General features: G+C 43.9%; 1 protein-coding gene across 14 annotated transcripts in view; it reads left to right on the top strand.

The window, feature by feature from the left end:
• The window catches only part of GRAMD1B (GRAM domain containing 1B), a 134,042-nt gene that overhangs the window by 77,539 nt on the left and 34,630 nt on the right, over positions 1–21,873 (top strand). For 8 of the 14 annotated variants that reach the window (XM_087939134.1, XM_087939135.1, XM_087939142.1 and 5 more), the window contains 4 exons: positions 6,615–6,825; positions 14,635–14,658; positions 19,006–19,026; positions 21,654–21,677. In XM_087939134.1, the coding sequence (XP_087795260.1) occupies positions 6,615–6,825; positions 14,635–14,658; positions 19,006–19,026; positions 21,654–21,677 (280 nt within the window). The remainder of the gene's footprint in view (positions 1–6,614; positions 6,826–14,634; positions 14,659–19,005; positions 19,027–21,653; positions 21,678–21,873) is intronic. The other 6 variants (XM_026709015.2, XM_087939138.1, XM_087939136.1 and 3 more) reach the window with 3 other exon arrangements.

The following is a 21,873-nucleotide window of genomic DNA, read 5'->3' as shown; positions in this document are numbered from 1 at the left end:
ATTTTTTGTGTCCTCCTGAGGGAGGTGGATGGACAGAAGGACCGCGTGTGTGTGTGTGTGTGTGTGTGTGTGTGTGTGTGTGTGTGTGAAGAGAGCACATGGTTGTTTGGGTCTCGTTTCCTTTTCCTTGGGTCCTGAGGATGAGAAAAATGCCCAGCGTCCTCAGATGCTGTTTATTTTTATTTGATTTTGTTTGCATTTTGCAGGAGGGGTGGCAGCGTCTTCAGATGCTTTCTATTTTATATTTTATATTATTTTATTTTATTTGAATTTTGCAGGAGGGGTGGCAGTGTCCTCAGATGCTTTCTATTATTTATTATATTATATTATATTATATTATATTATATTATATTATATTATATTATATTATATTATATTATATTATATTATATTATATTATATTACATTATTTGCATTTTGCAGAGGAGGGCAGCGGCCTCAGATGCTTTCTATTTAATTTCTTTTATTTTATGATTTGCATTTTGCAAGGAGTGGGGCAGCCTCCTCAGAGGCTTTCTTTTCTTTTATTCTTTTATTTTATTTGCATTTTACAGGGGAGGGCAGCCTCCTCAGAGGCTTACTATTTAATGTATTTTATTTTATGATTTGCATTTTGCAAGGGGCGGGGCAGCGTCCTCAGATGCTTTCTTTTATTTATTTATATTTTATTTTGCATTTTGCCAGGGTGGGGGGGGGGGCAGGCAGATGGAGAGAAAGGGCAGCAGCCGGGCGCCGTGTCGGGGTTGAATTCTCAGTGCGTCATGCCACGGCGGTGTGTGGGAGACTTGTGGGGTGGCATTTGTGTACCCAGGCGCTGCTGGGCTATGAAATCCACAGCTTTGGTTTCTCTTCCCTTTTTTTTTTTTTTTTTGCCTAGACAAAGGAGGAGAAAACCCCCACCCACCCCACCCACAGTGGGAATCTTTGATTCCTTTGTGGGGTTGCGTGGATTTATGTGGGTCAAGGGTGGGTTGCAAATATGAAGAGAATGACCCAAGATGGCACAAGGCAGAAATCTGGGTTGTGAAATCCACGCCTGCTTCCCTTTCACCATTCCTCAACCGTGCCTTGAGTTGGTGACCGTCCTGTCTTCCTCTCCCAAAAATCGAGTGTGTGTTGCAGAAAAGGTGCTGCACACACACACCCCTTTTCCTTGAAACGGAGGAGGCAAGGTGGAAGGATAAATCTTTGCTCGAGCGGGTTTGAAGCGGGATGGGCTATGGAAGGGGGAGAATGCATTTTAACTCTGTGGAAGGAATGTCGGGGATAGCATCCTGAAGCTCAGAGTGACTTTATTGCCTTTCATTGATAAACTGTCCTCCCCTCCCAAATAAAAGACGCGTGGCATGAAAACGCAACGCCGGCCAGCTTTCCCGATTGGCTGGATCTGCCGCTCTGCCCACAGTGACAAGTCTGTACAAAATTAACTCATGACGACCCGCCGAAATGGCGTTGCGCTCCATGGGTGCGACGGGAATATGGAGGAGGCCTTGAAGGGGAGTGGGAAGGCGTGTTGGAGAGGAGACCTGGAATAGACTGAATCCATCTTACTTCAGGGACGGTGCTCTATGGTCTTCCATTGGTCATTTCACAAAGCTAGCAAGCATGACTGTCTTCACAGCATTATGGGCCCTTCTGGGCAAAGCAGTGTCCTGCTGCCTCTATGACAACTACTCACGGGAATAAAAATATCAATGGTTGATAAAGTGAAACACCTATTTGCATGTTAGTATTAATTTTAAAAAATGCAGTAAGATAAAGGTTCCCCTCGCACATACGTGCTACTCGTTTCCAGCTCTAGGGGGCGGTGCTCATCTCCGTTACCAAGCTGAAGAGTCAGCGCTGTTCGAAGACATCTCTGTGGTCATGTGGCTGGCAGGACTAAACGCTGAAGGCGCACTGAACGCTGCGTTTTTTACGTGCTTTCGAACTGCTAGGTTGGCAGAACCTGGGACAAGTAATGGGAGCTCACTCCGTTAACGCGGCGCTAGGGATTCGAACTGCCAAACTGCCGACCTTTCTGATTGACAAGCTCAGTGTCTTAGCCATTGAGCCCCCGCATCCCCCGCAAATGCAATACAATGTAATAAATATGTTGCTGTCTTTATATGATACAAGGTGCATTGAAGGGTTAATATACCAAGGTTAGTATGGGGCCCCCTATGCTTGTGGGGCCCACAGGCAAGTACGACCATTAAGACAGCTCTGCTGGCAAGGTGGTCAGAAGCTCCCTAGATCTTCTGTCTCTGAGAAGGACAACTTTCTTGTCCTCCCTTCTCCTTCCTGTACCGGGAGAGGCGAGGAGAGCTCCTTCAGCCTGCATCCAGGAAAGATGCCACTCTAGTGTTCAGTCCTGCATGGCGTGGAAACAGACGGAGAAAAAAAAGGTTCTTGAGAACAAGGATTTGCTTTCCTTAACGTGTACTGTAGCTGTCATTAGTGAGAGTAAAATAGGGAGGGAAGGAGGAAGGAAAGAAGGAGAAAAGAAGAAGGGGAAGGAAGGAAAGACAAAAGAAAGGAAAAGGGAGGGAAGGCAGAAAGGAAGGGAGGAAGAGAAAAGGAGAAAAGGGGGAGGAAGGAAAGACAACGGAAGGAGAAGAGGAGGAAAGAAGGAAAGGTGAAGGAAGGAAGGAAAGAAGGAAGGAAGGGGAAGGGAGGAAGGAGAAAAGGAAGGAATAAAAGGAGAAGGAAGGAAGGTGGAAAGGGAGGAAGGTAAGATGAAGGAGGGAGGAAAGGAAGGAGTAGGGAGGGAAAGAAGAAAGCAGAAAAGAAAGGAGAGGAAGGAAGGAGAAGGGACGAAGACACTTTGGCCTACTTGAGAAGATCAATATTTTAAAAATCCATAATAAGCTATGAGGCAGAATGCTTCAAGATTATTTATTTTACTCAGTCCTGTCTAGGGTAGCTTCTTCTGAATCCCTGCAGCTTCCGAGGGAATTCACACAAACTAGAGCTCTCTTCAAGCGTTGTCTTCCCCTTTAACACCTTTACTAAAAGCTGATAATTGCTGTGTAAATACTGAATCGCTCCACATTCCATGTGGAATGAAACAGTAAAGCCCATATAAAATGATAAATGTTATAACTGAGGTAGTTTATAGACCACAAGAAGAAAGAACTCAACTTTTAGATTGGGTAGGGCAGCTCCTACTTTGAGTATATTGTCCTACGCTGGGCACCCCCACTTACAGGAAAGCATTTGGAGAAAGGCGGCAAGGATCAGTAGAAGACTAAAAGTGTCTTCATAAAAAAGAAATTAAAGTTAAGATTGTTTAGAATTAGAACGATGGTCTCCAAAATCCTAAAAGTTTGTTGCACAGAAGATCAAAGCCTGTTATTTCTCAAACCACAGTGTAGGACGTGAAAGGAATGAAGTTGGCTCCTAAAAGTATATAATCCTAGGACGTAGGTTGGCCTCATGGCCTGGCTAACCACAGAATGCCATCATGTCATAGAAGAAAGTTGTCTTAAGTTGTCTTTGCGTTGGCGATATTTGAAAGCAGCTGAATTGGTTGTCTTAGACGAGTTCAGGTTAGTTGTCTGGACTTTGGAATTAAAACCCAGAAAATGACGGAAGAGCATCCCTTCGAATCGTTTGAATGTGGAATATTGGCTGGAAGAATTTCTTGTGGATATCTCAGAAGTAGCTTGTGGCTTGTATCCTTACTATTTATATTGACTGTTTCCTAGCATGATTTGATCGCTTATTGTAACCTTTGACTATTATTAAGTGTTGTATCTGATGATTCTTGATTCTTGACAAAAGTATCTTTTCTGTTATGTGCACTGAGAGCATTTGCACCAAGACAAATTCCTTGTGTGTCCAATCACGCTTGGCCAATAAAGAATTCTATTCTATTCCTATTCCTATTCCTATTCCTATTCCTATTCCTATTCCTATTCCTATTCCTATTCCTATTCTATTCTGTTCTGTTCTATTCTATTCTATTCTATCCTACCCTACCTACCCTACCCTACCCTACCCTACCCTACCCTACTCTACTCCATTCCCTTCTATTCTATTCTATATTGACTGTTTCCTAGTATGATTGGATCGCTTATTGTACCCTGTGACTATTATTAAGTGTTGTACCTGATGATTCTTGACTCTTGATGAAAGTATATTTTCTTTTATGTACACTGAGAGCATTTGCACCAAGACAAATTCCTTGTGTGCCCAATCACACTTGGCCAATAAAGAATTCTATTCTATTCTATTCTATTCTATTCTATTCTATTCTATTCTATTCTATTCTATTCTATTCTATTCTATTCATAGGAAACCCAAATTGTAAGCTTCCTCTCATGATCAAAATGGATGAAAATCAGGGGTGGGATTCAAAAATTTTAGCAATGGGTTCTCTGCCCAGTTACTGGGTGGGTGTGGCCATGGTGGGCTTGGCCTAGTCCTGTACTATGCCTGGGGGTGGGATCGTTTTTGCCCACCCCAGGCTCCGGAGGCTCCCTGGAAGCTGGAAACAGGAGGAACTTCCGGGAGGCCCTTTTTTCACCCTCCCCGAGCGTCTGCGCATGCCCTGCACTTACCTGCATCCAAAATGGGCCCCGTGGGGACTCCTGGGAGGAGAGAGGAGGGCCAGAGTGGGCGGGGCCAGCCAGGAGTGGGATTTGGGGGTTGTCTGAACTGCGCAGAACCTTAGCTAGGGGGTCTCTTGAACCCCTGTGTAACTCCAGCAGCCCACCCCTGGTGGAAATATTTGTGTCTCCTGCACACATGTCTGTGGGCATGCACAAACACACACACACACACAAACACAATTTTAAGATATTGCTTCCCCCACAAGGCCCTTGGTTGAAAATTCTCTCCGACTACCTATTGCCCGTCTCCTGGGCTGGTATATATCTGAGGCAACTTCTCCCGAAAGCTTAGAGGGAGGGTCTCGCGAGGTTCTGAATTGCCGCTGGTCAGTTAGTTCCATCAAGCATTATTGTTATGATTATTTTCAAAGTGGGTCAAGTTGTTTTGTCATTGCAAGCGGGGATTCCTGGTCCTTTTTGCAAGCCCTGGTTGCTATGGAGACCACGGAAGACATTGGCCATGCCTGTTCCTTGGTCTGGGTCCAAAAAAAACAACGCTGGGGGCTGAGCAGGAACAGTCAAAAGTTTCAGAAGTCTGGAGTGGAGAGTTGTCGAGAAGGACAACCAGTGGTCATAGGTCCCCGAATAGCACTAGCAACAGCACTTAGACTTACGTACCACTCCACAGTGCTTTACAGCCCTCTCTAAGCGGTTTATGGAGTCAGCCTATTGCCCCAAACTATCCGGGTCTTCATTTTACGAACCTCGGAAAGATGGAACGCCGAGTTAACCTTGAGATGGTCAGGATTGAACTGCAGGCAGTGGGCAGAATTCGTCTGCAAAACTGCATTCTAACTACTGTGTCACCATAGCCCTTCCTTCCTTCCTTCCTTCTCTCCCTCCCTCCCTCCCTCCCTCCTCCTTCCTTCCTTCCTTCCTTCCTTCCTTCCCTTCCTTTCCTTCCTTCCTTCCTTTCCTTCCTTCCTTCTCTTCCTCCTCCTCCTCCCTCCTCCTTCCTTCCTTCCTTCCTTCCTTCCTTCCTTCCTCCTTCCTTCCTTCCTTCTCTTCTCCTCCTCCCTCTTCCTCCTTCCTCCCCTCCCTCCTCCCTCCCTTCCTTCCTTCCTTTCCTTCCTCTTCCTTCCTTCCCTCCCCTCCTCCTTCCTTCCTTCCTTCCTTCCTTCCTTCCTTCCTTCCTTCCTTCCTTCCTTCCTTCCTTCCTTCCTTCCTTCCTCCTCCCCCCTCCTCCTCCTCCTCCCTCCTCCTCCTCCTTCCTTCCTTCCTTCCTTCCTTCCTTCCTCCTCCTCCCTCCCTCCCTCCCTCCTCCTCCTCCTTCCTTCCTTCCTTCCTTCCTTCCTTCCTTCCTTCCTTCCTTCTTCTCCCTCCCTCCCTCCCTATTGCAGGCCCTGCTCAAACAGCACTTCTATGACATGTCCCGGATAGAAGGAAGTCCACTTCCAATGATTTTTTTTTTCTGTCGAAAGAAAGATTTAGGAGATCAGGGATCCATAGTCCCTGAGTTAAATGTCTTCACTCGCTACCAGGGGTGGCCTTCAAAAGCTTTAGCAAGGGGTTCTCTGCATAGTTGTTGGGTAGGCGTAGCCATGGTGGGCGTGGCCTAGTCAGCCTCCTGCACCATGGTGTGTGTGTGTGTGTGTGGGGGTGTTTCTGCCCACCCCAGGCTTCCGAGTCTTTCCTGAGCCTCCGACAGGGTGAAAACGGCCTTCTCGGGCTCCGGAGTCTCTCTGGAAGCTGGAAACAGGCCCATTTTCCGCCCTTCCCAAACTTCCGGGTGGGCCATTCTTTGCCCTGCCCCAGCCTCCATGCGCACCCTACACTTACTTGCACCCAAAACGGGCCACCTGGGGACTCCTGGGAAGGGAATGGAGGGGTGAGCAGGACCAGCCAGGAGTGGAATTTGGGGGTTCTCTGAACTACACAGAATCTTAGCTTGGGGCTCTCCCGAATGCCCGTGAACCCTCAGCTGCCCACCCCTGCTTGCTCCTCACTGTGGCTGGCTGAGCCAAGTTCCCGTCCTGGGTTTTTTTTCACTCGAGGTTTTTCTCTCTTCCTTCTCTCCAGCACTGCCAGTAACTCGAACCGCAGTACTCCCGCTTGCTCCCCAGTCCTGCGCAAACGCTCCCGGTCTCCCACACCACAGGACCCCCAAGGAGACACCATGGTGGAGAAGGGGTCGGATCATTCTTCGGACAAATCTCCTTCCACGCCAGAGCAAGGCGTGCAACGAAGCTGTTCCTCCCAATCCGGTCGTGGTGGGGCCAAGAATTCTAAGGTCAGTTGATTTGTTCGTCGTTGAGCACTCTTTATCTTCTCGTTCACCTTCCCCAGTAGGCCTTTCTCATTCTGAGCTTGCTTCCTTTTCATCGTCTCACTTTATCTCGATTTTTGTTCTGAGCAAGGCTTCCACACGCTTATTTTAAGAACAAGTCTTGTTTTATTGCGATGCTGGGAACTGTTTTCATTCCCAGCCAGTCATGAATCTCAGACAGTCCCTCGAGATAAGCATCCACCTTTCCTTTCTGTGAAGTGCTGCCAATAACAGAAGTATCAAATGAACTAGAAAAAACAACAACAACCCAAGTACAAAAGAGCTTCAAGAATGAGTCTGAACTGAGCAAATGACTTTGCCTCCTGCAAAGGTTTCATCATCTTTGCCTGTCCTTTGTCCCTTATGGGAGGGGCAATCACCTCCCAGCCTTACTCCCGAGTCACCCTTTTTGTCTCAGCTGCTCTTGCCTTCTAGCAGCTGTGTGCACACATGCACTGGGAATAGGCTCCTCTGGGCCATCTGCCTTGTTTTTGCTAGACTCCGAAGGCTCCGGGGTCAGCGCCCCACTCCCAGATGGTCCTGGCCCCATCTCTGCATCAGATGCAGGACCCTCATCTGAGTCCTATCCAGACTCTCAGACTGGTCCCCGTTCTTCCCCACTATTCGATTCTGCTGCCGTCTGCATAGGCCGTTGGCAAACAACAACAATTTTGAAGTCTGGGTTTCCTATGTCTAACTCGCCAGTTGTGGTGCTAAGTGCCCAACATCTACTGTTATCATCTCCCATTTTGCATGATGACATCTGGATGGAGATTCCCCAACAAATAAGTTCTGAGATGAACCTTGATGGTGAATGGGACTTTGAATTATTTTCCTCCCTCCTGTTCTCTTTTAGAAGCAACATCCCAAAGGTGCTTTCTTTTTCCAAGAGGCTATTGGACTTTTCAGGGTTTTATTTTGAAGACATTTCATTTCTCATCCAAGAAATGTCTTCAGCACTGAAGACGTTTCTTGGACGAGAAGTGAAACCTCTTCAAAGAAAAATCAGAAAGTCCAGCTGCCTCTTGGGGGAAAAGAAAGCACCTTTGAGATGACCAGGACATGGATGTGAGTGAGCATCTCCGTAGACATTTAGAAGCAACACTTAGAAAATCCCTACCTGTGTATACAGGAGGAATATGAACAAGATGGCCGAGAAGTTCTGAACCATCCAATAAACGATTGTAAAAGGAAGCACTTCAACTTTGAATAGATGTGCAAAACCTAAGAACTTCTGCAACATAGCAAGGTTTTCTATTTGGGGAGGGGGTGGAGAAGCCATTTTTGGCATCGTTCCTTAAATACCATAAGGATATCAGAAGAACCCTACAAGATTAGACTAGGAACCTATCTAAACCAGCGGCCCTCAACCTTTTGGGCACTGGGTACCGATTCCATGGAGAAAGGTTTTTCCGTGGACCAGAGGAGGTGTGGTTTCGTGTGTTGCCTGCACCCTATGGATGGGGCTTGCACGGCGCAGTTTCTGACATGTCCTGGCCTGGTGCCAGTCTATGGACCTGGAGTTGGGCATCCCTGATCTAGACCAACTATTTGCTTTCACTTTGGCCAAGCAAGTGCCCATAAGCAAATCCCAAATCTGATACACAACAGCAATTCTCTGCATTTGCACCATGGCAGTTGAAGTAGGCAACCAATTAAGTATGAGCCAACAGTGTGTGGTGGCAGCCCAAAAAGCCAATGAACTCCTAAGTTGCATTCACAGAAGGATTCAATCAAGGGAGGTACTAATACCACTCTATAAAGCCTTAGTAGGACCACAACTAGAGTACGGCATCCAGTTTTGGCCACCACACTATAAAAAAAGATGTGGAGACTCTGGAAAGAGTGCAGAGAAGAGCAAGCAGGATGATTAAGGGAACTGGAGACTAAAATATATGATGAACAGTTGCAGGAACTGGGCCTGGCTAGTCTAGCAAAGAGAAGGACCAGGGGAGACAGGATAGCAGTCTTCCAATATTTGAGGGGCTGCCACAGCCTTTTTCAGCGTGATGTGGTTACATGACCATGTTTTATGATGCTTTTGCTGAAAAACCAATGCTTCTCCAGCGTTTTGCAAAACCATGCCCATCGTGAACCATGGGTTCACTTAATGACTTTAGCATTTGCTTAATGACTGCTGCTGCCCTCCCGCCAATTCCTGCAGCCGACCCATCATGACATACAACCGTAACGGGCAGGCTCCATTACGGTTGTATGTTGAGGATTACCCATATACGCTGCGATGTTTCAAAATAGCCTGTTCCCCATTTTAAATCAAAAGATCCTTTTTTTTTTCAGAATAGAAGCCGGAAGTAACAGGAATAATTAAGGTCTGTTGGGGTTATGCATTGTTTCTATGGAGGAGGAATGAATAGGCAAGCACATACAGGTGCGTGCCTGCCCATAAATTAGGAGTAGGTGAAAAGCCGTGTCTCACATTTCACAAACGGAGCTGTTGAAATTTCCTCATTCCTCCTTTTCATTCTTTTTCCCTGGATCTTTAAGGCATTATCCAATCAGACTTTGTAAAATTGCATTCATGCCTGTCCTGAATAAAGCAAAATTGGATATATATCATCGCATTGCCCGATAAGGAAATTCCTCCCTTATTGAGCCTGTCATCTGCATCTCTATAACTGTCTGGTTTGCTTCTGCAACCCAACAAGGCAGACGCAGACTCCAGAGAGTAATTAGGGACTGTAGAAAAAACAATTACTACCAACCTGCCTTCCATCAAGGACCTGTATATTCCATGAGTCAAAAAGAGGGCTGTGAAAATATTTACAGACCCCTCACGTCCCGGACATAAACTGTTTCAACTCCTTCCCTCAAAACGATGCTATAGAGCACTGCACACCAGAACAACTAGACACAAGGACGGTTTTTCCCCCAATGCCATCACTCTGCTAAACAACTAATTCCCTCAACACTGTCCAACTATTTACCAAGTCTGCATTTCTATTACTATTAATCTTCTCATCACTCCTTATTGCCCCTCCCCTCCCACTTGTGACTGTATGACTGTAACTTTGTCGCTCCTATCCTTACGATCTATATTGAATGTTTCCTAGTATGATTTGATTGCTTATTGTACCCTACAACTATTATCAATTGTTCGAACTTATGATTCTTGACGAATGTATCTTTTCTTTTATGTATACACTGAGAGCATTTGCACCAAGACAAATTCCTTGTGTGTCCAATCACAGTTGGCCAATAAAGAACTTCTATTCTATTCTATTCTATTCTATTCTATTCTATTCTATTCTATTCTATTCTATTCTATTCTATTCTATTCTATTCGGGAGACAGAATTGCCCGTTAGGATCTTCTTTGCAAAAGCAGAATGTCTCTCTTGTCTTGAGTATTAGACAGCAGTTACGACACTATCGCCAGCTCCGGAAGCAAAACAAAATGATATTTTTTCCCCCCATTGTCCTGGCTGTTGGTACTCATAGCCCACAAAACCACAGGAAGCCCACGAAACCAAGGGTCCTGTTCATGGCATGCCAGCCTGCGGGCCACGTAGACGGGCATGCAAAACCACACCCCCTCCAGTCCACAGGAAAACCTCTCTCCACAGAACCGGTGCCCCAAAGGTTGGGGACCACTGGACTAAACCACCATCCAAATTCCTTTCTCTTCCAATTAGAGATGGCTCAAAGTGGCAAAAAAAACCCCACCCCACCCAAAAAAACCCAGGTTTCTTGGCTCCAAGACAAGGGTGTCCAACCTTGGCCACTGTAAGACTAGTGAACTTCAACTCCCACCGGCTGGGGAATTCTGGGAATTGAAGTCCACAGGTCTTTAAAGTTGCCAAAGTTGATGCGTCTCTGTTCTGAGACTTTTGTGACGTCCTTCCGAGGGACAGAATTTGGGGGCCATCTGATTGGACAGGAGATGATCTTTTGACCCAAGGTCTTTCTACATTTCTAGTAAAAAGAGGCTGACTCTGTTCGTTTTGTTTACTTCTCGGTTGTACGTTCTCATTTAATTGTCCTCTTCTTTCTTCCATGTCTTTTCTTTTTTCCCTATTTCCCTTTTTTTTCTCACTTCGCCACCAAGCACCTATCTAAAACCATCCTTCTTTTTAACTCCGTTCGGTTCCTTCCTGTTTGCAGCTAATAAATTGGACCCCAGAAAAATAGAAGATTTTATTCAGCTGCATGCTTCCCAAAAGAGCACTTTGAACATGACTCTCTGTAGTCTTTTTTTTTTTTTTTCCCAATATGCAAGTTCAGGAAGAGAGTGAACAGAGTGCCTTTTTCTGGCAGCTAAAAAGCCAAAGGAGTATCTTTTTAGTTGACACAGATTGCTGGCTCAGGAATTCTGGGAGTTGAAGTCCACCAGTCATACAAGGGCCTTCCCCTGGTCTAGACCAACCTCCTCGGAGTGGGCCTTGATCCTCATTGAATTGAGAATCTTTAATCTTATGTGGCACAGAAGGAAGACATCTTCCTTCGAAACCTTTTGAATTGCTTCTGCCTCTTTCCTTCTCACCTTCACATTCCAGAGGTGTTCTGCTACCTCCAATATAAAACTTTATGGCTAGGGAAGATGAAGCAGTTTTGGAACTCCATGTTCTGACGCATCAATGATTGACCTTAACAGTCTTCTATCAACCCCCTTATGAATAATTAAAAGCCACCCACAACCAGGCACCGTATGGCTTTCCAGCCCTGTCTAAGTGGTTTACAGTTTTGCCCCCACAACAATTGGGGTCCTCATTTTATTTACTTTGGAAGGATGCAAGGCTGAGTTAACCTTGAGCCGGTCAAAGATTGAACTGCTGCTGTGAGCAGAATCAGCCTGCAATATTGCATTCTAACCACTGGGAAGGAAGGGAAGGGAAGGAAGGAAGGGAAGAGTAGGAAGGAAGGAAGGAAGGAAGGAAGGAAGGAAGGAAGGAAGGAAGGAAGGAAGGAAGGAAGGAAGGAAGGAAGATAGCAAAAGCACTTAAATTTATATACTGCTTCATAGTGCTTTACAGCCTCCCCTAAGCAGTTAAAAAAGTCAGCCTCTTGCCCACAACCATTTGGGTCCTCATTTTACCGACCTTGGAAGGATGGAAGGCTGAACCAACCTTGAACCGGTCAGGATCAAACTCCTGACTGTGGACAGAGTTAGCCTGAAATACAGCATTCTGACCACAGTCCTTATAAAAACACTTATAAATATACACCACGTAAAATAGCCTAGCGCTTGCATTCTGGAGAGAGAGAGAGGTTCCCTGAGGATGGGCTCCAGCATAAGACCAAAACTTTGCATGAATAAACCTTTGGTCCCGATGACTGACTTTGATTAGATCCTGCAACATTAAACACATCCATGTACTTTCCTCCGTGTTTGACTTCTCTTTCTCACAGGCTGTCATGGCGCTCTGTTGCCAACAGAGGGAGCCCTTTCCTAGCCTATCCGGCCCCGCTAAGCAAGCTTGATGCAACTTTTACACCAACCCGTATCCTTACTTCACCCACAGCTCGGTGCCTGATGTATATGAAAGGAAAATATTTTTGAGTCCACCGAAAAGATTTTCCTTTGAGAGAGTAATCCCACCCTTTGGAATGCAACTTCGGGTCATGCAGAGGGTTTGTAAGGGGCCTCTTGTTGTAAGGGCCCTTTGCCAACTTGTGGTCCCAGATGTGTGTTCTTTGTGCCTGATTTTATGCCCTGGAGAATCTCCTGCTCCCCCAGTCAATTCACGGGGAAGACTTAACATGCTTGCTGGTTTAAGCAGAGGTGGTATTCAGTCAGTCCTGACTGGTTCTGGAGAACTGGTAGCAGAAATTTGGAGTAGTTCAGAGAACCGGCAAATCCTACTTCTGACTGGCCCCGCCAACCCCATCTCTTCTTCTCTGCCTCCCATTGAGTCCCAGCTGATCGGCTGGGTCTTCTTTGGTTGCCCTGCCCAGGAGAACGGAGCTGGAAAGCAGGTTAGTGGGGTAGGGGAAGGAATGAGATTTTGCATTAACTTTCCCCCTGCAGTGGGGAGGGAATGGAGAGTTTATGTTATCCTTCCCCTGCCATGCCCACCAAGCCACCCAGAGCCTCCGTCCAGACCCTGCACTTATCTACATCCCAAACGGGCTGTGTGGAGACTCCTGGGTGGGTAGGGCCAGATGGTCGGTTCAACTACCGATTTGGCAAACCAGATATAAATTTAACATCCGGTACAGGCGAACCAGTTCAAACCAGTTGAATCCTACCCCTGTCCTTGGTACTTTCTGAGCTTGGTTGTTTCCTTGTAGATGTTTCATGACCCAGCTAGGTAATCCTCATCAATGTATGTCAGCAAGATGTCTGCAAGACAACCAACCAAATTCGGAAAGCACCAAGGATCTCATAATTCGATCCTGACTGAGGACACACCTCGGGGGTTCATTTTTCATATGCCCCGCAAAATGTCAAGGGTGGAATTATCAGAACTGAAGGAGCCATCAGGGGCTCCAGGAAATGGAATAGAGGAAATCTGTGAATCTGTGAGGAATTCAGGAGTGGCTTTAAGATCCCTCACCATTTTCCATGAGGACAATGGGGGCAGCCATCTGGATTGGCCAGACTGGTACTTCTCCAGACAGGTGATAGGTTGCTCTGAGTCTGCCCTTCTAAAAGATTGCTGGATCCTGGGAATGTTAAGGCACCGAGTTGCGTTTCTTGAGATTCCTGGATTTTGGAATCTATTTGCTCCTCTGCCTCTTGGATAATTGATATGGGAAGTTCTCACCGGCATCGCTTCACCAGTCTCAGCAAACCGACCCGACCCCTCGGGATGTAAACAGATGGAGGGTTGAAGCAAACTAACCAGAGTTGCTCTCCTGGGATCCTGATCATGTGACAAAACTCACAGCCTCGACCCAGGTAAAACCCAGGGAGTCCTTGACTTACAATGGTTCATTTAGTGACTGCTAAAAGTTAACAATGGTGCTGTGAAAAAAAGCGATGTGTGGCCGTTTTTCAGACCTACGACCTTGGCAGCCTCCTCATGGTCACATGATCAAAATTCAGATGCCTGGCCACTGGTATGTACTTAGGACAGTTGCAGTGTTCTGGAGAATCTTGTGATCCAGTGGTGGGATTCAATTTTTATTGGTGGGCGCTTGGTGGGCGTGGTTACTCTAAAATCCTCATTCCCTCCCCACCCCACTAACCTGCTTTCCAGCTCCGTCCTCCTGTGCAGGGCAACCAAAGAAGACCCAGCCAATCAGCTGGGACCCAGGAGGCTAGAGAATAGACGGGGGCGGGGCCAGTAAGAGGAGGGATTTGCCAGTTCTCCGAATGACTCCAAATTTCCGCTACTGGTTCTCCAGAACTGGTCAGGACCTGTTGAATACCCACCTCTGAAGTTTTGTGTCCTTTTGACAAGCAGAAGTCCACAGCCGTGTTACTAACTTTATCAACTGCAGCAATTCGCTTACCGTGATGATAAAGCTCATAAAATGAGGCACAGCACACTTAACAAATGTTTCGCTTAATGACAGAAATGGTTTAACCTTTACAGATGTATTCAACTGCACCTAACTGGCCAAACTCTGTGGAGTTCAGAGCCATGAAAACTCACAATTTAGGAGATGCTGTAAAATGCTGTGGCATTGTTAGAATATATTTTCCCTTTATCCCTCGGTCCCTATAGTTTTTCTCTGTTACAGCTGGCCTTTCACCCTCATGCATAGCTATCCTGGCTTTATATCCTCTCCACCTTTAAAACTATAGGTTCCTTTCCTTTCCTTTCTAATGTTTTCATGGTTTTCTTTTCTTTTCTTTTCTTTTTTCCAGTATGACAGATTAAACCTGATCAAAGTAAGAAGTTGATTCTCTCTTGTTTTCCTCAATACGCCCTTCCCGGTTTTCCTTTTCTCTTTTTTTCCTTCTTCCTCCTTCGTCCTTCCCTTACTTGAATCCGCAAAACTTAGAATCGATACAGAAAGTCGCTCACGTGGTGGGAGGGACAGACTTCAGCGAGAATCTTTGCTAGGACTGAGTATGGATGGAAACCAATCAAGGAGAGAAGCAAACGTGGAACTAAGGAGGAATTTCCTGAAAATGAGAACAATTAATCAGTGGAACAACTTGCCTTCAGAAGTTGTGAATGCTCCAACACTGGAAGTTTTGAAGAAGAGACTGGACAGCCATTTATCTGGAAAGGGTGTCCAACCTTGGCCACTTGAAGATTTGTAGACTTCAACTCCAGAATTCTGGGAGTTGAAATCCGTAAGTTTTCACCTTGCCAAGGTTGGACACCCCCGGTACAGAGAGTTGTATTTGAAGACCTCCAAAGTTCCTTCCAACTCTTCTTCAGGGACCCTTGGAAGTTGATTTGACAAATTTCCTCGAAACCCAGATTTCTTCCCAGCTCATCCTGTCTTTTAGGTCTTGCACTGATCCAACTGCCCAACTAAACATTCTCAGCATTCTTTGCAAGAAAGGCACCCAAGTTTCCTGGCAACTTTAGCCACCCATTTCTTTGTCTTCTGCACATCGATAGGAATGCTGTGGCTCAGTGGCTAAGACGCTGAGCTTGTCAGTCAGAAAGGTTGGCAGTTCAGCGGTTCGAATCCCTAGCACCGTGTAACGGAGTAAGCTCCTGTTACTTGTGCCAGCTTCTGCCAACCTGGCAGTTCAAGAGTACGTAAAAAATGCAAGTAGAGAAATAGGGGCCATCTTTGGCGTTCCATGCGCCTTTGAAGGCATTTAGTCATGCCAGCCACACGACCATGGAGACGTCTTCGGACAGCGTTGGCTGTTCGGCTTTGTAACAGAGATGAGCACCACCCCCTAGAGCCGGAAACTAGCACATATGTGCGAGGGGAACCGTTACCTTTAACTATGCTATTTTTTCAACATAATCTTGCCTAAGAGTTTCAATGACTCTTCGATATACTGCTTATATAAATTCCAATTTGACAACTAATCGGAAGTTTAAATTGAACCAATGGACTCAGTTAACAAAGGATTTTATCGTTCAAATTCAAAACAGAACATTTGGATTCTGTTGAGAAAACAAATACGACATCTTTTACAGTGTCATAAGTTTCTGGTGATAACATTAGAAGATAGTCATCTTTATGATACCGTAGATGGATCATTTACCTGCCTGTATTTCACCATCTCTAGCGTGCCCTTTTACCTTTTTATACGTTCTGCATTTTTTTCTTGTTTTTTTAAATCCTGTTTAAAGTAGTAACTATCAGTGCTTTGTTTTGTTCTTTGCTTGGTTTCCATTGTAGGTTTTAGCTTGTGTGTGTGTGCGTGTAGGTTGTTTGCTTCTTAGTTAGATTATTGTTGCTATGTGTTTGTGTTGTATGCTGCTCAGTGTCACCCTAAATTGAGTGGCTTTATAAATGCCAAAATAAGTAAATAAACAACTGCAACCTTAAAATATACTTGAAGTTATCCCTGTCCTCCCATCTTAACTTTTAATGTTCAAAGTTTTTGTTGTCGTTTTTATGAAGTCCTAAGCTGCCCACAGTTGCTTAACAATGGGATGGGCAGTGTATAATTTTAATAAATAATAAATAAATAAAAATAAATAAATTAATGATAATAATAATAATTTTATTTATTCATTCAGTCATCCAGACAGCATCACAAAAACAACAGCAGAGCCCAAAATTCACCAAGCAAGTTGCAAAATTTAAATAGCAAACTTCGACTTAAAAAAACCTAGGGTGCTACTGTTAATTGGCTGGCAATGCCAGGGTTTTCTTTTAAAATAAGCATTGTCCCAGAACATAAATTTGACCATTTGTATACAATTTTATTTATTATTTTATTTTTTTCTATTCTATTATTTTATTCTTTTTTATTCTTTTATTTTTATTCTTCTCTATTCTATTCTATCCTATCCTGTCCTATCCTATTCTATCCTATCCTATCCTATCCTATTCCATCCCATCCCATCCCATCCTATTCTTCATTCCAATATCTATTCTATTCTTTTTTTAATTTTTATTCTATTTTAATTTTTATTCTATTTTAATTTTATTTTATTTTATTACCTATGTGCCACCCACCTCATCTAGAGTTGACTCTGGCTGGCTGACAAACATTAAAAGAACTGTCTTTAAATCGGGTCGAAAGAGAACCACCTCAAATAGAATTCTTTGGCAGGGGTGTTCTTGGTAGGGAGTCTTCATACAAGATACCATCCCTAAAAGCTCCTCCTTGCTAATCAGATCCAAAACTGGCAGTTAAGCTCTAGTTGCAACCCACGAGGCCAAACCAAATAAGACATCAGAGTGAAAGCATTTGCAATCCACCCAAGGGAGGGGAAGTCTTTATATACTGTAGGTAAAGACTTGCGGTCATGAAGAAAAACACCTTGTTTTGTTTCTCCCACCTGCAGTTGCTAATGTCAGAAGGGACATTAATCTGTGCTTTAAAAAACGATCTCAAGAATTGACTCTCAAAAGAGATCTTTGAGGATCTCAAAAATGAACACTCTAAAACACAGGAGAATGACCGGGAGCCAAAACTTTTGGAAATAAACAAGGATGGGGCACATTCCTTAAAGCCTATCCTTTGGATAACTTCCATTTCTGAATATTTCTCCAAGGTGGATCCGAGGGCTGGAACCGATCAACAAAACAGAGTGTATTTCATCCTAGTTCATCTGAAATCCACACTGAACCTGACACAAGCACCATCTTAGCTCGGGGGTCTCCAAACTTGGCAACTTTAAGACTTGTGGACTTCAGCTCTCAGAGCTCTCCAGGCAGCATAGCAAGTTTGGGGACCCCTACCTGAGCTCTTGATGGCTGGCTCTTGCTCTTGATGGCTAGGGATCCCTACCTTGGCTATGCCGGCTGGAGAATTCTGGGAGTTGAAGTCTACAAGTCTACAAGTTGCCAAGTTTGGGGACTCCTATCTTAGCTCTTGGGAGTCTGAGAGCTGAGTTGGAAAACAGTGTTGGCTTGCAAGCTGGATGGCTCTGGCTCCCTTCTCACTACTACATTTTGATTGTCTTTCTCAACCTGGATTTGCCTACTTTTTTTTTTCAAGGTTGCCACATTCAGCCAGGCTGAATCATCCTTTGTTTCAGGCTGAAAGAGACTGAGCTGAGATCTGTGTGAAGCTGTTCTCATTTGAACAGCCCAAGAAACTGTCTGTGTCTATTGTTTGCTTAAGTAAACAGAAGTGAATGTGGGTTTAACTGTGGAAGGTATGTTTCCCTTCCCAAACTCGCCCAAACCCCAGAAGTACTCTATAACTTTAGAAAAAAGAGGTTGTCTGTGTTGACTTTTTCTCTGTAGCAACAACGATGCCTAAGAAACATCAAGACATAAACATGATTTAAACCGCAGAGTTGAAGAAGTCGGTGAATAGATGCCTTTTAGACACAAACACCATCACAGAGAGAATTGGGTGGCACCTAACTGTGTCATCTAACACTCCCTTCAATTCTGCCCAGGTTTTTATCTGCGCCTTTATTCTCCTTCAGGCAGAAAACACAACCAAGAATTTTACATAACACCGGACGTGTTCTGACAATCAGATTAAATCTCAAAAGTTCTCTTCGAGGGCACCCACTTCCTGCCGTTTATGTATCTTGTATACTATACTGCAAGCCCCACAGATAAATAAATGTAAGATAATTGGCCGTATCATTTCTGTAAATTAAATTAATATCTGAAATGAGTAAGGAACAGGACCCATTTTTGAAGTCTGCACAACATATCCGATTGAACTTCTAGTGTTGCAACACAGGTTCCAGCTTTAAAATGCCTAGTTAAGGTCTCTTGTGTCCCTTCTATTGTGTATTTGGCATTTGATATAAAAACTCAAAAATGAAAGCCCGTTGATCAGTGCTTGGATTTTCCTGATTTAGAAAGAAATTCTGAGTGTAAATGACGTTCCTGGGTAAGACTTGGGACCAGCTGCTGTTGACAATCTATGTTCTAGTTTGGCCAACAGGTTGTGATTAAAAACTTGCTAAGTCCATTCTACAAACCATGAAGTTCAATTTTGTTTCTCCATCGTGTCTAGCTTCACAGATGTTAGCCAATGCTTGGCATAACATTTCCAAAGTTTTAGGTGGTTGTCAAGTTTCCCTCCACCCTCATTCTTCTTCCATTGCCTACTCCTGAAATGTCCATACTAATTGTGTGTGTTTTTTTCCTGTTTGTTATTTTTATTTTCTCTTCACAGAAAAGCCAGAGTTGGTACAATGTAAGTATTTCAGCTTTTTCATGTATGTATGTATGTATATATGTATGTATATTGTTGCTTGCATGAAGAGAAGATAGTTGGCAATATATGAGCTTTTGCAATTTCATTCCTCAGCCTGAAAAGAAGGATACATGAAATGAGTGCAGATTTGGGAGTCGCCATGGATATTAGCTTTTTATTAGCAAGAACCATATATTAAATCATAGATATTCTTTTGTGTAGAGAGCCCCTTGTGACTGCTAGATCCTTAGTCTGTGGTTGCAAAACATCAAAAGGAATCACACGGTCTCTTTTCTAACGAGCCCATTTTATTCAAGTTTTTCTGATTCATTGCGCCTCTGATAAAGTGAGCTGCAGCATAAGAAAACTCCAATAACACTTTTTAATCAAATTTGCTAGGCAGATAAGGAGCTACCTAACACCTCTTGAATTTTTTTGCTAAGTCCTTAGAAAATGGCAAGTTTTATCGAGCCCAAAGAGACAGGAAATCAGACGCAGAATAAGTGGGTGTATTCAGAAGGGAACTAATGTTATGTTTTATACAATTTTTAATACGCTCTTTTCCTTTTGTCCCTGAATTTTCTGTTTTCCACATCTAAGGGTGTTATATAGGAAATACTGATGGATTGACTTTCATAAGCACGCATTAAATGTATGTTGGGGGCCTGTTTGGGTTCTTTTCCTGGGAAAAAAACACATGGAGAATTCTGGATCTAAATAGAAGAAACATTTGCTAGTTATTTTCACTCCATGCAGTGTCTTACATTTTAGCCGAGACACCAGCAAACCTTTCCCCCTCCCCCCGCCCCATATGTGGTCTTAATCCCTTAAATATTGAAGCAACAAGTTTCTTTATTTTAACTTTTGGTTGAATAACTTGACCTCTTCTGAAGCTTTAAATCATGCTTTGTACAAAACAGGAGATAATGTTTCAGATTATCTGACAGTTTCCGCTGCAAAGGGGCCGTGACACACAGACGAAGGAACTTTGTTAAGTTGAAATGTGCTCTCTGCATTCTGCGTGTTTGAGAAACCGTTTTCCTGGGTGGTGAATTGATCCCATGGTAGACTAATTCTCCTTAGGAAATCCCCTTTTTTGCTTTCCATTTAGCAACTTTCTTTGGCTTTGTACGTGTGCCAAGCGAATTAAATTTGTTGCTCTCTTCTTCTTTGCTCTTGTGAATTTGAATGCCCAAAACTGACATTTTGATATAATTTCAGACCTCTCTTCTTCCATCCTTAGTCTTTCATTCAGTCGGATTTTTTTGCCTTGTATTTCATTAATACTTTTAAAAACAGACCATGATCGTATTTATTTATTTATTGAGAACACTTATGCAGCCACTTTTCAGCCAAGTCTGGGAAGCTTCCAATCAAAAATTAAAAGATATGTACAATTGTTAACTTAAAACATTAAAACAACAAAAACCTGGCACTAATCCAGGTATACTGTAAAACAAATTTATCGTGACTATGTTTTAAAGTATCTTATACCATGTCCTTTTGTGTAAAGTTAAAGATTTAAAAGAAAGTCCCCTGAAAGCATGGAGGAATTCAATTTGAATTCTTTTATTTCCTTTATCTGTCTAGATTGTGTGTGTGTACAACATGTACACGTAGATTTTCTAGGCAACCTTTTTTTTTTCAAGTCGTAATGTGACTCTTGACAACCAGAGGAACAAGTCAATGTGTGTTTGTCAGCATTCCAAAGAAACTCCCCAATTCCACTTAGCACTCAGAGACGAAAGTCCATCCAAGGAAGAATTTATTAAAGAAGTCGTGTTGGCACATCTTGGAAAACCCGAATCTGAAACTTCTAGGTTTTCTCTTCCCCAAGTAAAAATCAAAGATCCATCAGTCTATCACATGGCCCAACCAAACGTCGTCCTATCCGAAGCCAAACCTTCACCCACTTCCATCCAGGTGCAGGATGACTTGGCCTTGACTTTTGAGAAGATTGTTGTTGAGTCTAATCTACTACTCACTAAGGATTCCCCCCCTCCCCAAATCCCAGGCACTAACTGTGGCAGCCCCGAAGCTTCTAAAAATTATATGGCTAATACAAACAGGGCTTCCATGGCTGACACCATCTTTGCCCTGCTAAAAGAGAGAAATAATCCAAGGTGGTCCAGTTGGTTCTGGACCTAAGGCCTAGATCTCCCCATGCCTAGTCCAGCACCTTAAGTTCTAGCAAGAACAATAACTATAGCACTGAAATTGGTTCGTAGTGATAGCTGCTTGCCGCGTTACTAAATAATAGTGTTTATACAACATGAGTAATTGTATCGTAGGGGATTATCCATGATTGACAGTTGTCAAGTAGACTCCAATTGACATTTCCTTTTCAGAACCCCAGTGTAGTCAGCCAATAAGACCTCCCAAGTGTCTTTTCATAGATGGTCCTCCCCAAGCATCTTCCAACAAGAACAAATCATTGGTGTGAAGTTTGTGATATTAAGAGGTTGAGGGCTAAAATGTTGCAATTGCTTTCAAAGGCTAGGTGATGGTTTGGCTAACGTTCTGTGGTGGGTTTTGTATTTCATACATGCATGTAAAGCAAGCAGCACTTGTCCTGTCCTTGTTTTTTTTTATTTATGTCACCTTGTTTCTCCTCCATGAACCTTCAGCATGAAAGACAACACATCCGAAGAGTAAGCAAAGACCGCTCTATTGCTGGATTATTATTTTTCCTCGTCCTCCCGCTCGTTTTTCCCCAGATGAAAACAGTGCTGATAGAATAGGGCTGGTTTCCTTCCTTCCCAAATCAAAAACATCAAAATCCCACTTTTCATTATGCTCTTGAGTCCCGAAAGGGTCCCTGGTTCTGTTTTATAATTCTAATAATGG

The sequence above is a fragment of the Pseudonaja textilis genome, chromosome 9 (assembly GCF_049901715.1).
Source record: "Pseudonaja textilis isolate UNSWEBS1 chromosome 9, rPseTex1.2, whole genome shotgun sequence".
Lineage (NCBI taxonomy): Eukaryota > Metazoa > Chordata > Lepidosauria > Squamata > Elapidae > Pseudonaja > Pseudonaja textilis.
Note: the sequence above shows the minus strand (reverse complement) of the source record. Positions and strands in the feature narration are given on the sequence as shown.